At 28.3% G+C, this 16,109-nt stretch overlaps 2 protein-coding genes across 3 annotated transcripts; one reads left to right on the top strand and one right to left on the bottom strand.

Moving 5' to 3' along the window:
• Window positions 1–210: 210 nt before the first annotated feature.
• LOC102603612 (probable indole-3-acetic acid-amido synthetase GH3.5) lies at window positions 211–4,619 on the bottom strand. Of its 2 annotated transcripts, none has more exons than XM_006366496.2 (5): window positions 4,377–4,619; window positions 3,242–3,554; window positions 2,681–2,782; window positions 1,510–2,303; window positions 211–845 (listed from the first exon to the last, which is right to left on the bottom strand). In XM_006366496.2, exons 2-5 carry the CDS (start codon window positions 3,544–3,546, stop codon window positions 304–306), a joined length of 1,743 nt encoding a protein of 580 aa, XP_006366558.1. In that variant the 5' UTR covers window positions 3,547–3,554; window positions 4,377–4,619; the 3' UTR covers window positions 211–303. The 2 variants fall into 2 exon arrangements, with proteins under 2 accessions (XP_006366558.1, XP_006366557.1); XM_006366495.2 differs by lacking the exon at window positions 4,377–4,619 and adding an exon at window positions 3,656–3,884.
• Window positions 4,620–14,948: 10,329 nt separating this feature from the next.
• Window positions 14,949–15,287, top strand: LOC107058782 (uncharacterized). Its single transcript, XM_015304931.1, has one exon. It carries the CDS (start codon window positions 14,949–14,951, stop codon window positions 15,285–15,287), a length of 339 nt encoding a protein of 112 aa, XP_015160417.1.
• The last annotated feature ends 822 nt before the right edge of the window (window positions 15,288–16,109 follow it).

The following is a 16,109-nucleotide window of genomic DNA, read 5'->3' as shown; positions in this document are numbered from 1 at the left end:
TTATGCCTATTTGAATAACGTCGGTATAATTCTATTTGAACTATTCATTTTCAAATGATATTAACTTTGTTTACAAATAGGCAAATTCACACCTATTATTGCAAGTATAATGGAAAGAAACAATAAGCTTTCTGTTCTATTTGTTCGTTGGATTCGCGTCAACCAACCACGTTTTAGGAATTTGCTCTCTATGTTCTATATATATAGACATTAGTCCAAAAATAACATAGATATATTACACTGTTATATATTAAGATAAGAATGCCAACAGGGCTACAAATTTGGAAAGATACATATATAAATTTAACAGAAAGCAGTACTGGAATAGCTCTTAGCAACATTACTAGACAGTATTTGGATCAATGAGCTATTTTTTGGACCAACACATCTAGGGGTTTTGAACTGGCTCACCGCGCCTCCTAATCCAACGAAATGATCCAATATCTTATGAAAGGTTCCCCTCTTCACAATCCTCAGTTCAAGTGCTCCAATTGCATTCACTTTTCGGGAGCTCACGTAGCCTGCATCGAGGAACGACTTGTCCAGACAGTTGCAGCACTCTTGCAATATTTCATCAGTTGCTTCCCCACTCAGTTCCCAGAAGATGACGTAGTGTCCTGGATCAGCTGAGACGTTGACATGGCTTGTGAAGTCCACCACTTCTAGCTTTTCGTCAACTAAGTGCTTGCCTGCAGCTTCCACAGCTAGTTGCAAATCTTTCTCAGTGTTCTTGTCTATGTTAATGCTCAGCAAAAGGTTCCTTCTGCAAACAAACTGGAGTTCTGGAGTGCCATTGTGGAATCCTTTTATCTTGACAACATCACCTAGTCTGTAACGATATAAACCTGCATATGCAAATGCATAACTCTCGTCAATTATACTGTCAGTATATATAGCTAAACTCGTATATGACGCAATAGATAGACCGATAGCTTGTTATTTTGAATAAATCTGTTAAGTGTAGTAGATGTGGAACAACTAGACAGAACTTAGATGGAAGAAAGCAAAAGATTCCAGCATTATATATAGGAGTACTTAACAACAAAAGGGAAGTGGTCAAAAGGAAATGAATATCAAGCACATGCAAGTATTGCTGAACAAATGAGTGCAACAGAACATGGACAAAAAACATGTTAACTCCAGAATAAGGCGTAATAACAAACGATAAATCTTTTCTATCTAAGCAGAATTCAGTATTTTATGTCAGGCAGGCAGGCATATGCAAGTGATCATGTTTCCTGCAATATTACCATAAAGAACGAAGACTAAGGACGATGCTAAACTCCACAACTCTAAGCTGAGAGGAATAGACTCATTCAGCTGAATTACATGGAAGTTACTAAATTAGAGCAGAACTCGTTCACCGGGAAAAATCACAGAATAAATTAGACTATGTTCTCATAAATGACCAACGATCGCAAGTTTAGCATGTTATGTCACTCCATAATTTATATACGAAGAGAGACCACAATTTGATGAGCATAGAATTTTCAAGAAAAGATGTGCAACCTGCGAAATTGGTGAAAACAATTTCATACTCTTCACCAAGTTTAACTTCAGTCAGGCCAACTGGACAATTTGCTTGCTCCATGCCAATGAGATTTTCCTCGAGTGGGAGGAATTCAAAATAGCCAATATTTGGTAACACTGCATAAGTAACCATCTCAGGGGGGAATTTTGGGTTAACGTTTACTCCGACCCATCCTTCAGAAGAACCATAATCTGCACTCAATAGAGGTAATTCCCCTGCATAGTGCCTCAGTTTCTTCAAGTAAGGCTCCATGGAACCTGTCATGATACCATATATGTACTTTGTATTCGGGAAGAGTTCAGGAATCAAGCCATACCAATTGCTTAAACTTAAGCATTTGCTATGAATTGTATCAGCCAGTTCTGGATCAGGCTTCAGCAATTTTGACATGGCCAATCTTATGGATGGGACAATGACTCTGCTCGATAAGACTCCCTCCCTTATGTCAACAACAAGTGCTTCCCATACTTGTTCGAAAGTTCGAAAAGCATGGACAATGCTATGTGCAAACGTAGACGAAACAACTTGAACTTCATCGCGGAAAATGAGACCACACAGAAGGTGACAGTATAAGGATTGTTGAAAATCAGGACCAAATATCACTTCATCAGGACTACAAACTGGGGTAGACATTGCCTTCATTGTCTTCTTGAATTGTGCATTTCTATACACATTGGTAGTGGCTGTTCCAGCTGCCAAACCACCTTTAGTTTTAAACTGCTTGCTGCTGTAAATAAACTGCAAAGCCTTCCCATTCCCAATTGGAAATTCTCTGAAAGAAAAAAAACAGAACTATTACATTAAGCCATGTGTAGGCCTAAACATAGTGTAAACTAGTACTATGTTTGTTTGTAGTACACAATAAGAATTGACATTTAATTTACTTGCAGAAAGAACCAATAGTTCCTTTTCTTTTCTTAGGAGTTGGAAAGTGTGACAGAAGTTAGGCAAAGGTCCCTACTTCTATCACCATTTAAACACTTTTAACTTTCCATGGCTGCTCCAATTATTAGGGAACTATTTACTTTTATCCCTAGGCTATATGATGTATTTATGACAAAAGAAACTGAAAAAAAAAAAAAAACTTCATGGACCAACAAGCAAACATGAGAAACAAGACATAGAACAAAATGACAAATGGCAAATTACCTGTTCCTAAAGGCAAAAGAAGTCTTGAATATCTGCATGGTGGAATCCATCAATTCATCATTGAAAGGTACAAACTTGGGCTTCCCTTGAGTAGTGCCAGAACTGCAAATCAACCATTCAATTTCCTTAGTATACTTCTTTAAACATACAACAAATCTAACAGTATTTTTATTGTTGATAAATACTCAATTTTTCACATAATTTTTGTTTCATATTTATTGTAGGAAAAAGTAGGCGGCAAATATCCCCTCTTTTTTTTAATTCCTTTTCCACAAATTCCTCTTTCAATTTTAGTGGCCTCCATTCCCTTCTTTTCTATACGTAACCGTCGTACCCCATTAATTCCATAAAGAAACCCACAATCTCATTCTATTTTTTGTCTATTCCTTTTTATTGAATTTTGAGTGATTTATCATTAAATCCATACTCTTTAAAAATAAGAATATGTAATTAAAAAGTGCGATAATCAAAGTACTTGAGATAGTTGATAGTAACAAAAATCGACAGACAAGAAACTTCTTTAAACATCAACCCAAAAAAAAAGGCAACTTTTTTCTTTACCTCAAGGAGATGGTTTCAATGGGCTTTCCAGTAAGAACAGGTGAAAGATCACCATCAGCAATTCTTTGAATGTAAGGCTCCAAATCATTGTGACTGACAATAGGGACACAAGCCTTGAAAGTCTCAACATCAGTTCTGCCATTCAGACCCCATTGCTTCAAATACTCTGTTCCCCCATTTTCTTTCAGGATTTTCTCAAGTGTCTCTTCTTGAATCCTCCCAGCATTTTTAGTCAACTCCTCAAAATCCTCAATCACTTGTTCTGCATCAAATTTCTTCTCAATGTTTTCCTCCATCATCTTCATAATCCCTCCTACAATAAACACCTCTAATAAGAACAAAAGACTTCAACTTTAAGCAATATCAGTCAAGTAAAAACAGTTTCTTGTGACTAATCAAGAATCCTCAGCTTACCAGTAAGCATTAATACAATTTGAGAGATGGGGTTGGGGGGTTAAAAAGAATAGAACAATCTAAACTATGTGTCAAACAAGCATAGGCTGCAAAATTTCCTGTTCTTGATTGTTCACTTTATGCAATTAGAACAAAGTTCACAAAAAGTCAAAGATGACAATAAACAGTTACAAAGGAATCTTTTTTCATAGCTTGATAACATACAAACAAATACTATAGAAAAAAAAACTAAACACTCCATAGAACCTTTTACCATAGCTATACAAGACATACATACAAAGACAAGAAAATGCATAAATAAATGATTTGAAAGCAGTACTCCATAGTTATTACTAACTTCAATGCAACTTAACTCATAAAGGGTACATAAAGGACAATAAAAAAAAGTCTATTTGCAATCAATAAAACTAAAATCTTTAACAGCTAATATCCACTCCTTATAAGAAAAAAGTCATCACCTAAGATACACAGAGTCAACATAAAGAAAACTAAAACAAATTGCAAAAAAAAAAAAAAAAAAAAAAAAACAGAGAACTCAAGAATCACACAAAATCTAAAAAGTCCTAAAACATAAAAGATTTCCAAAAAGGGAAAAGATTGACAAAAAGACCAAAAGGGTATCCAAACTCAAGTAACTTAAACATAAAAATCAAAACTTTTTATCAAATAATTCAATCAAAAAACACAAAACACAAAACCCCATATGGGTATTTTTGTATACCTTTGTTATAAATGGCTTAGAAATGAAGAAGGGGATCTCAAAATGACAAACAACAGGTTCTTGAAAAGAAAAAAAAAACAGATAAAAATTGGATCTTTTTTTTTTGTGGGGTTTCTTGAAAATTAATTCTACAGCTTCAAAATGAAAAACTTGGGTGTTATCAAAACACAAAACCTTAAACAAATATATACATTTAACAATTATAGATATTTGTTTATATATATATATTTATATATTTTTTTCTCCAGAAATGGACAAAAAGAGAAAGGATGACTCTTGTGTTTTGATGAGGGAAGATTGTTATAGAGAAGAGAAGTATATATAGCAAGTGAAGTGTGAGCAAACACCGTCCAACGTGGCATATTATTGTTACCGAAAATACCCTTGAGAGTTTACTATAATTGCAATAAAACAATAGGATAATGGAAAATGGTATCTGTCCTTTTCTGGAAATTTATGTACTGAAAATACAAAAAGTGCGTTGGAGATTATTTTGAGGAAGTAGGCTGTTTATAGGCAAAACAAAATTAACTGGTGGGGATTATCCCAAAAGATGAAAAGATGTTTAGCTTTAAGGCAATACTCCTCTTTTATCTTTTGGGGGGTTATTAAAGGGTGATATTATTCATGTTCGGTTTATCAAAAATTTTTTTTTTAGGAAAAGAAAAAATAAAATTTATAGGTGTTGTTTGTTCATATTTTATTGTAAAAATTGAAAAAAAGAAAGTATTTTTTGTTTTTTTAAGTGTGAAATAAGTTTTGAAAATTGAAGTTGTATTTGATCGTAAAATAAATTAGATATTGTTTTTAGAATTTTTATGATTAATTGAAATGAAAAAAGTAAAAATTATTGTTATACATATAGTAGATATTGCTAAACAAACTAGTTAATTCGTATTACTATTGTTAACGGGAGGTTGTGGAAATAATCTCTTGTCGAAATGCAAGATAAGACTGCATATAATAAATTCTTATAGTCCAATCCTTTCTCAGATCTCGCACATATATAGAGGGGGCTCAGTGCATCAGGATGTCCTTTTATTACTTGTCGAAATGCAAGATAAGACTGCATATAATAAAATTTATTTTTTTATTTTTATATAATAAATTTTATTTTATTGTACATTTATATACTATTATTTTTATTATAATTTATATTATGTATATTACTTTACGTATTATTTTACAAAATTAGAAAAAAAAAAAAGGTAAAATAATATTTTTGAAGATCAGAAAAAAATAATTAAAGATTTATGTCATCCCATAAGAAGGTATAATATTGATTGAAAATTTGAATATGAATATCTTAATTTAATAAAAATAAATATTAAATAATTTTTTACTAATAGATATTTAAAATAGTTTATCTCTATAAAAAATGTGATACTTGTCATTTTTCGTAATTTGACTTTCAAAAGCATTTTTCAAATGAATTAGCCAAATTCAAAATGTGTTTTTTCATAGACATATTTGTGAAAAACTTTTTTTTTTAAATACTTCTAGAAATATATAACTATTCCCTCCGTCCAACAATAGTTGTCCACTATTGACTTGACACATTTCTTACGAAACAATAAATAATAGGCGTAATATTAATATATTATCCTTTAACTTTATTAAATTTAATGTTTTGAAAAATGTATTAGATGATAAATAATATTCAATAGCAACGGTAAAATAGACACAAAAGATAAATTATCTCTTGATTTTCTAAATTAGACAAGTATTATTGGACAACTATTTTTAGTACAGTGGACAACTATTGTTGGACGGAGAGCGTAGTTTTGAGCCCATCTTGTTGTAACATCACCCACTTTTATGCATTTTTTGTTACCGAAAACACCCCTAAGAGCTCACTATAATTGCAATAAAACAATAGTGATAATGGAAAATGGGATGTGTCCTTTTCTGGAATTAAAGTTCTAACAACTATAAAAGTGAGTTGGAGATTATTTTGAGGAAATAACAGAATTAAGTGGGGATTATCCAAATCACTCAAACTCTCAAAGAATAAAAAAGATGTTTAGCTTTTCCAAAATTTAAGGCATGTATCTTTTATTTTTTGTGGTTATTAAGGGTGTAATTTTTCATATTTGGTTTGTCAAGATTTTTAAAAAAAAAACTCCCTTAAAAATAAAAGAACAATTTTTTTTTGGACAGAAATAAAGGAAACAAGTTTTGTTAGTGATAATCATACTCATTATCTTCGTCTTATCCTTAAGATACAGAGATGAATCTAGAAATTGAAAGTATCGAAAAAATTGTTATTTTTAATATAGATGTGTCAATTTTATTTTTCTTCAACTTATATAGACACGTCAATTATATTTACTACAAAGTTTTGGACAGAACTCTGAATTATTTTTTTTAAAAATGGGTTGTAACTACTAAAATGCCAAAAAGTTGCAATTGGAAGTTAGTTTAATAACACATTACGTTACTGAATAAATAATTGATAATGTGTAAAATTGAAAGTTGTGAAAGTATTCTAAATGAAAAGTGTGATGTACAAATTTGAATGATAAGAGCAACATCAAGGAAAATTTTAGAGTAAAATGTTTAAAAAACTATAATCCACTTGTACAAAGACAAGTCCTCTTAAACTTGTCTTTTAATGATAATCCTATCTTAAGATTCAAGGTATAATAGAGATAATAATATGTTTGTTTTTCTTCACAAATTTTAGATAGGAAGATATGGAGATCAAAGATTAGGATTAGAAAATTAATAGATAGTTAAGTGTTGTCTAAATTCTCTTATCAGTATTTTTATTATTAGGTTCCTGGTATTCTATTTTTTTAATTTTTATTAGTACTTGTTATTTCTTTTGCTTCAATTATTGTAATATGTGTTGTTACTGTTTCTTTCTTCATTATTTACTATACTTATTTCTTTTTCATGTTGTTTTTTCATATGTTTTTACTTGAGCCGAGGATCTATCGAAAACATTTTTTCTATCCTCACAAGATAGGGGTAAAATTCTATACACAATATCTTTTAAGGATATCATTTGTGAGATTACAGTAGATACGTTACATTTTACTTGTTATTGTTGCTTTGGATAGAAGAGTATGGCGATTCTCTTCAAATTGTGGACCAATATGCAATGTTCATAAATGCATGATCACAACTTACACAGAATCACTGACCATAATATATATTTTTGCAAAATTTCATGATTATTTTTCTTGATCAGAATAGTGGAACTAATCTGTTCCGCAGACAATGCTATGTATTATCCTAAAAATCCACTTAATATGTATTAAATTATAAATGAAGTGTTTTAAAAATATTTTTTATTGCATGACATGATATAATTGTTTTTGTTTAAGTTAAGATATCGAACGTCACTACATCAAAAATAACTTTTAGCGGCAATAAATAGACATTAATAAAGAATGCTAAAGTTTTTATCGGCATATGTTAACTGTCATTAGATCCAATGCCGCTAAAGGCTTTAGGGATATATACAAAGAGTGTTAATTGCCGCTAAAAATACATATTTAGCGGCAATTAAGCTATTACCATTAATTAATTGTCGCTAAAGATTTTTTTTAATGTAGTGCGTCCGTTATAACTCAAAATTATGTCTGCGAAATCTTAAGAAGGATGATGTTTAAGAATTCAAGAAATCTATAATTTTTCACTTAGTATGTATCGATTTATGGAGCGTACAAAATTTAAAGTGGACGGAGAAAATTAAAACTAAAATGAGGTCATGGCCAAAAATAAAGGAACATTCAAAGAGACAGACGGAGTGATGTAAATAAAAATGACATGTTTACTTTTATAAACTTTTAACTTCATGGGAACTTCATTATTTTTTTATTATTATTACTAATAACAATTAGAGCAATTCATGTTTTGTGATTAGTGAAGAATATTATTATAGTAATTGTACTTATCTGAACTTGCTTAATAATTGACTAACCCAGTTTACCATCAAATCATTACAACTTTTGACCGTGCTCAACCTTTCCTCAGTTATTTCCTTTATTTTATATTAGTTGTCATATTTCGTTCTCTAGAGTTAAATTAAGTTAATTTTAATTAGAGTAATATTTTGAAATATATATTTTAACAAATTAATAAGATGAAAATTACAATTTGTAGCATTTATTGTATACTTTTTAAATATTAAATTGATCTAATCTAATTTAATTTTAAAAATTAGTCAAATCAACGATTAAAAAGAAAAACATGATAATTAATTTTGCACAAAAAAAGAGTAACGTAAGTAAATAAAGAAGTGAATTGCTTCTTCCACCCTTTCTCTGTTGAGTTTAACTAGTATCCACCGTCCGTAAAAATTATTCTTTACACAAGCAAGTATTTTAAAGCTTATTATAGGTAAGGTTTAATTATTTATACTTTCTAATATTCAAATTAAAAATAAGAAAAACAGTTTGAAGAAGGTAACTAAGACTCTATATTACTCTACCATTTAATATTATGATTTATTTTTATTAAAATTAGGAAAGGATCAAATAACGTATTATTTCATTGTTGTTAATTTCTACTCTACCATCGAATATGAATTATGGTTTCCCTTTGAATCAATTAGCAACATAACCTTTAAAGAAATCATCAAAATAAACTTAAAGCAATCAGTAGCAGCACATCAATATTATGATATTTTAAGATAATTAATTTTAAAAAATTGATAGTTGCACAAGTATTATAACATATTTAATCATTAACTTTTAAAAGATTTTTTCATTTTTCTTAAATTTTGTCTAATCAAATTATGCTATATAAACTAAATCAGTGGAAGTTTCTAGTTTTCTTTCTTTTTGAACAAGCATGTTATTACTATAGTTTTAACTCCCAAATCTTTGAATTTTTTTTAATTTTTTTTTGTTTTTATTTTGTGACTATTTTTCTAATATTAACTTTGAAATTCTTTTGAAGAATTTATTTCATTTTTTAAGATAAGAAAAAAAAACAATTTTGGAAGTAAGAAATTTTGTTTTTTCGTATGCAACAAAATAACTAGTATAGAAAGAATATTGTAATTTATACATTGATTTTAGTATTATGGACCAACTATTTATAGTAAGGATGACATATAAATAAGAACGGAGGGAGTATTAATGTGATGGAGAATCCTAGTAGCTTAGTTGATTGGTTAGCAAAAAGCAAACTTGGTTGATTTTCATTCATTGATTACATCTACTTAAATACAAGTTAGAGTATCTGCAACTTATCTAGGGTGCGTCGATAGAGAGACACATCGACAGGGGTTGAACTAGAGCCAGTGTCGATAGAGAGTTGCATCGGCAGGAGATGAAATGATTTTTTTTTAAATTACGAAAACAACAAAAAAATTATTTCACATGCTAAAAATCAAAGCTAATTAATAGGATAAATCACGTGTTTCATCTGTTTTTACTATTTTTCTGTAAATTTTAAAACACAATTTGAATGACACATATTATACATACCGGTAATGCTAAATGGTCAGAAAATTTGGTAAGAATTTGACCAAAAAATTTATAAAACTATAATATCTTTTGTTATTTTAAAATAAACGGATCTTTTTTTCATGTTTTAGTTAAAACGTATTAAAGTTAAAAGGATAAAAATGTTCGAAAAGATAAAATAACATAGGTAAAATACTATTTTGGTCAAATTTTCTGGTTGAAAGGTTTTTTCCTATACAAAATTATGTATATCTACTACATATATATAAGTGACAATAACCAGGCAGGTCATGGTCGACATACCTACCTGGCAGCTGCACTATTTTTTCTTTTTCGGTGGTTCTTCCGTTTTAATTTGTTTGACTTGTTTTTAATTTTTAAAATATTTAAAATTTATGTAAAAAATACTATAAATCATGATAATTGCCAACTTAAAATATGTGTACAAAACATATAAAAAATTCGATTGATTCATAAAATTAATTTATCTGTGTCACATAAAATGGGATAAAAAAAGTAACATGTATTATTTTGAAAATTGCGTAGAAAGTATTGTAAATCTCAATAATTAACAACATTTGATTGACTCTTGAAATTCTATTTGTGCTACATACATTGGGATAAGAGAAGTAACATATATTATTAAAAAATTACGTAAAAATACTAATATAAATTACAATAATCAAAAGAAGTAACATGTAATATTTAATTTGAAAACTACGTAGAAATTATTGTAAATCTCAATAATTAACAACATTTGATTGACTCTTGAAATTCTATATGTGCTACATACATTGGGACAAGAGAAGTAATATATATTATTTAAAAATTAAGTAAAAATACTATGAATTACAATAATTAACAACTTAAAATATTTAAAAATCATATTAAAATTTAATTAACTATCTAAATTCTATCTGTCACATAAATTGAGACAAAAAAATATCAAATATTGGGCCCGTGCTAGTACGAGGCCAACGATAGACAATAACTCCCCCCCAAACACAGCTTACAACTTTCATCGTACTGTGCTCTCCAAAGAGCAACTCTTCTCAAAATCTCACTCAAAAAGTGCTGAGTTGGAATCCCATTCAACTAAGGATTCTTGTGGTTCTGTGGTAATATAAGTATTAATGTATATAATTCTACACCTTTTGACACCAGCAGATCGTGACATTTATGAATTCCGTAAAAAAAAGAGAGGATAAATTACCTATATACACGTCTTTTCCCCCATAATTCTCATTATTCCCTACCAATTCTAATTTTTTCCAAAATCCCTTATTTTACTCCCAAACCCTGGATACATAAATCCTAACTCCCAAAATTAATATTTATTCCTTCCTTATTTCACTCCACAAATCTCTATTTTTATTTAGCCTGATAAATAACAGTCTTCGAAAATATTTTGGCTTTAAATATGTTTTCAAAAATTTCACAAAAAAAAAAAAAAAAAAACCGAAGTAGATAAAATAATATTTTTTAAAAACATAGATATTTCATTTTTTTCCTTCTTCAAACACAACAGCCACACTTTCTCCTAAACTTTAAAATTTTGATATTTCACATTTGTAATCTTGATAATATCTCGTCTTTTTTTTTTGTTATTATTATTTTTATTTCCCTTTCTTTTATTTTATAATTTTTGTCAATATTGATAAAAAAAAATTACCTTCTTTATTGTTTCTCAACATAATATTTCAAGTATAAAATTTATTGCCACAATTTTTTTTGGTCGATTCTCATCTTAAAGATAGTATAGTTTAATATGTTTTAAAAAAAATATAAGATGAAAATAATGATATTAATGGATATTAAATTTTATGTGGAATATCTTGTTCTTATCAAATTTGGAGAATAGTTTACCAAAATTTGTTAACTTAACTATGGTTATAATACTTCTTAATATAATCTTGACCTTTAAAAATTGAATAAGACACATGTCTCTCATCTAGAAGTGTACTTGACGAAATGGATGGAAATTGTAATGGAGGGGAGCCAAATCCGTGTTTGTTCATGTATCTAATTGATAACTTAATTCTTATTTATTGTGATACATTTATAGATACACTTTATTTCAGCTTACATACCTCCTTCTTTCACAACCTAATTGTATCAAATACATTATTATCAACTACAAAATGATACATTATGTAAGTTATACGAATCTTTCAAGGCAAACTATACAATACTTATCAATTTAAACGAGATACATAATAATATTGTATCATGCACTAATTTTTTTAGATATGATATATACGTTAATTCTAATTTATACTAAATGTATCAATTTACATAGCAACCAACACAAGGTAATGTATCGATCTCAAATCTAACATCTTATGGGCAACAATTACTTATTTAATGTATCTAGTATAAATACAATACTTATCAAATTAAACGACATACATAAATAGTAATGTATCATGTACTAATTTTTAGATATGATACGTAAATTCGAATTTATACTAAATGTATCAATTACATAACAACTACCACATAGTAATGTATCGATCTCAAATCTAACATCTTATGACAACAATTATTTATTAATGTATCTAGTATAAATACAATACTTATCAATTTAAACAAGATACATAAATAGTATATAAAATGCTAAGTAGCAAAGGTATTCATGATGTATCTTCTCAATTTTTTCGACAATGGATCTTCAATAAACTAGGAGAAGAATTTTATATCTCAAAATTTTCAACAATTTTGATTCAAAATTGAAAGGATCTTTGCTGAACTGAGAGAAGATAGAATTTTGAATCTCAATTTTTTTGATAATCTTGAATCAAAATTGAAAGGATCTATGAACTTGAAGATTCAAAAGGATATCGTTTGTCCAACAACAATTCCATCACTTTTGTATCCTTCATAACTCACCTAGCTTATCCAAAATTTCGACAAAAGTTTTTGAATCAAATCTGAAAGGTTTCTTTGTTGAACGGGGAGAACAATTTGAAAATTTGAATTTCTTCATTCTATTAGGATTTTCCTATGTATGATTGAGAGTAAGAATAAACATAAGCGTAATTTATGGGATTTAATTAATTTTCAGATTTTATTCCCTTTTTAGTTCAACAATTTTTTTTCTTGTATTATTAGAATTAATATATCCGGATGGGAACTTATGTATCCGGAAGATATAAATTTTAAGGGATTATTGTAATTAGAAAAAAAGTAGGGATATGATGTAATTTACTCTTTACACTATGTGATTTATGTAAGTTATAAAAAAAAAAAATAGAGAGAGAGAGAACCATAGGATACAATGATTGGTTAAGGACACTGTTAAGGTTATACACGTTATTTTTCTATTTCCAAGAAAATAATAATTAGGTTTTGAGTTCAAGTTTATTATTTAAAAAAGGAAAGGATAAAAAATTCCCTTAAACTATGTGAAAGGAACAAAAATATCATTCGTTTATAATTTGACTCAAAAATGTCATTGCCGTCAATACTTTGGTTCAAAAATTCCCTTACAATCAATACTTTGGTCTAAAAATGCCCATATAGTTACTAAATGGGTCAAAAATGTCATTTTCTGAATAAGTATATTATTATTTTTCTTTTTAAACACATCTTCTTCTTAATTAAAATATTATTAAAGAATCATGTTCTTGTTTTCTTTCTTTTAAAATCACTTTAACAAATAAAAAATTAGTAAATATTTTTTTTTCTTAATCTCATTTTATCAATTAAAATAGAATAACTTCATGTATCATTTCGACAAATAATATATGTCATATTCATAAGATCATAATATAACCATCATTAATTTATATTTATAAAAAAAATTTATAATAAAATAAGAAATATTTTCATTTTTTTCTAAATTGAAATAAGATAAACATTTGTTAATTTTAAAAAATATTATTAGAAAAAGAATGTGTTAAAAAGAAAATAAATAATATATTTATTTAGAAAATGAGCATTTTTGACCCATTAAATAATAATAAGGGCATTTTTGGACTAAAATATTGACGAAAAAGGCATTTTTAAAGCAAACTACAAACGGAGGGACATTTTTTTCCTTTCCCATAGTTTAAGAGCATTTTTTATCCTTTTTCCTTTAAAAAATTATAATTATAAGACTAAATAAAAGTTAAATGGACATAATGAGTAATGACAATAGGGATGCTATCATTATTTTATTAGCAACCACACCTAATATCTTGTTTGGTGTTTAATCAACCTTAGCTTATTAAAAAAATAGCGTCATTTGATTTGTTGTTTTCTTTACTAATTTTTCAAGTGAAGTGATATATTTGCACGACCTAATAATATAAGTGATGTATCAGATTACTTTATCTATTTCTTACAATTAATTTGCAAAATCTACTTAGATTGTTGAATTTCCCTCGAATTACCTTTAACTTGGAACTAAATTTATTCTCTAAGGTTTTTACCTTTTTAAAAAAACTGAAATCGGTACAACTCGATCACAATTTTAATACATGATATCTAGACTTGAAGACGTTAAAACATATGAATATTTTTTTTATTTTTTTTAATATGATCCTTTAAAGACTTTAATAACCTTTTCTCTTTAAAATAATGTTAAAATTTGACCATTCTCAAAAAGTCAAATATAATATAAATTTTATGGCGGGTAAGAATATCAAGAGTTTATTATTCTTGGTGCATTAGATTCATCAATATAAAGGTATCACCATCATACGGTGATCATTATATGATTGGAATACATCAATATAGTAATAAAAAAATTCTTTTTTTTGTTTGTAAAAAATCAAGGTTTCTTGTTTAATTGCTATACCAATTAAATTATTATTTTCTTATATAGTTTTATGAATGTGAGTTTATGCCTACATATTAGAATGGTTATTACGATATATTTAAAGAAACTTAAAACGTTTTAAATTTTGTATTTAAGTTCTTATCGTAGAGTGTTTTCAACTTTTTACAATTAAAAAATATATAAATGGTCCAATATATACTAAGAGAAAATCAATTAAATCATTAAATCAGTAATTTTTGGCATCCAAGCCTATTGGGCACAACTATTCTCCATACCAGCTAAAGTTTTACATTTTATTGATGCACATTGTAGGAGTTATTTGTGGGCAGGGAGATATATTATGCTAATCTAAAGATATGCCCTAGAATATCCTGGAAGTCAATAATGTACAAGAATGCAGCAAGGCCTAAGGCTATATTCACTACTTGGCTGCTCATGTGGGGAAGACTGTTAACAACTGATAGATTGCTTAAATGGAGAATGCAGATTGATTCAAAATGTCCACTCTGTTGTAAGCATGAGGAAATCAAAGAACATTTATTTGTGCATTGCGACTATGCTAAGCAGATATGGATCAAGATGGAAAGCTGGACAACAGTACAACACTGTACAATTTCTACTTGGGACCAACATTTGGATTGGATGATAGCAAATTCTAAGGGGCACTCCCAAGGAGCTCAGATTTTCAAAATGGTGTATTCCGAGACTATCTACGCCATTTGAATGGAGAGGAACTTTCGCATATTCGAAAAGAGAGGTAGGGAATGGGAATCAATTGCAAAGGAGATAGACTATGTTTCATGTGTTAGAGCTCCTCCTAAAATCAGGTGTATTGTCCAAGATTTTAAGTTTTAGCCTCTGTTTGATAGCTCCTTCTAAGTTTCATTCTAGGTAAGATGGCAGGTTGCGTTTAACCTGACCACTGATTTGTAATGCCTACATTTGGTGATTAATTAAAGTTGACAAAAAAAAAATCAATTAGGTAATATATTTCTTGAGCATTAATTAATTAAAAATAAAAATTAAGTTATGAATTTTACAATCATAAATCAATACAAAACTAAATAATATTATGGTCTTAAAACTTATTATACTATTCAAATTTTAAGTTCAAAATTGAAATTATATGTTAAAAATTAAAAAATATTTATAAATTAAATTAAAACATTATATTTTGGTTGTTGGGTCTTCTAGAAATGGATTTGGGTTAATGGATACGATTGTGATTAATGGGTTAATTAATTGGGTCTAATTTCATTTATACGTGGAGTTGTGGACCAATAAAAATAATGTCACATATATTATTAAAATAATTATTCATGTCACATCAGTTTCTGTTAAAAGAGGGGTAATTTTTGGTTTTAAAGTTAAGGGCATTTTTTAAAATCTAAATAGGTTAATTGGAGGGCATTTTTTATCCAATAGATAAAAGGAGAGCATTTTTGAGTCATTTCCAATACGTTAAAGGTATTTTTAACCATTTTCTGTTTTTATAATAGATTGATATCTACCATGTCTTAAGTGTTTTGAGTTTTGATTGTCATT

This window comes from Solanum tuberosum, unplaced genomic scaffold (genome assembly GCF_000226075.1).
Source record: "Solanum tuberosum cultivar DM 1-3 516 R44 unplaced genomic scaffold, SolTub_3.0 scf00653, whole genome shotgun sequence".
Classification (NCBI taxonomy): domain Eukaryota; kingdom Viridiplantae; phylum Streptophyta; class Magnoliopsida; order Solanales; family Solanaceae; genus Solanum; species Solanum tuberosum.
This window is presented reverse-complemented; position numbering and strand designations above follow the sequence as displayed.

Excerpts from the sequence above, each read along its gene's own strand:
- LOC102603612 (XM_006366495.2), bottom strand. Across the intron at positions 2,783-3,241 it reads ATTGAAACCATCTCCTTGAG|TTCTGGCACTACTCAAGGGA; the intron begins GTAAAGAAAAAA and ends GTTGATTTGCAG. Across the intron at positions 2,304-2,680 it reads TCTTTTGCCTTTAGGAACAG|AGAATTTCCAATTGGGAATG; the intron begins GTAATTTGCCAT and ends TTTTTCTTTCAG.
- LOC107058782 (XM_015304931.1), top strand. The coding sequence starts at position 14,949 with ATGTACAAGAATGCAGCAAGGCCTAAGGCTATATTCACTACTTGGCTG.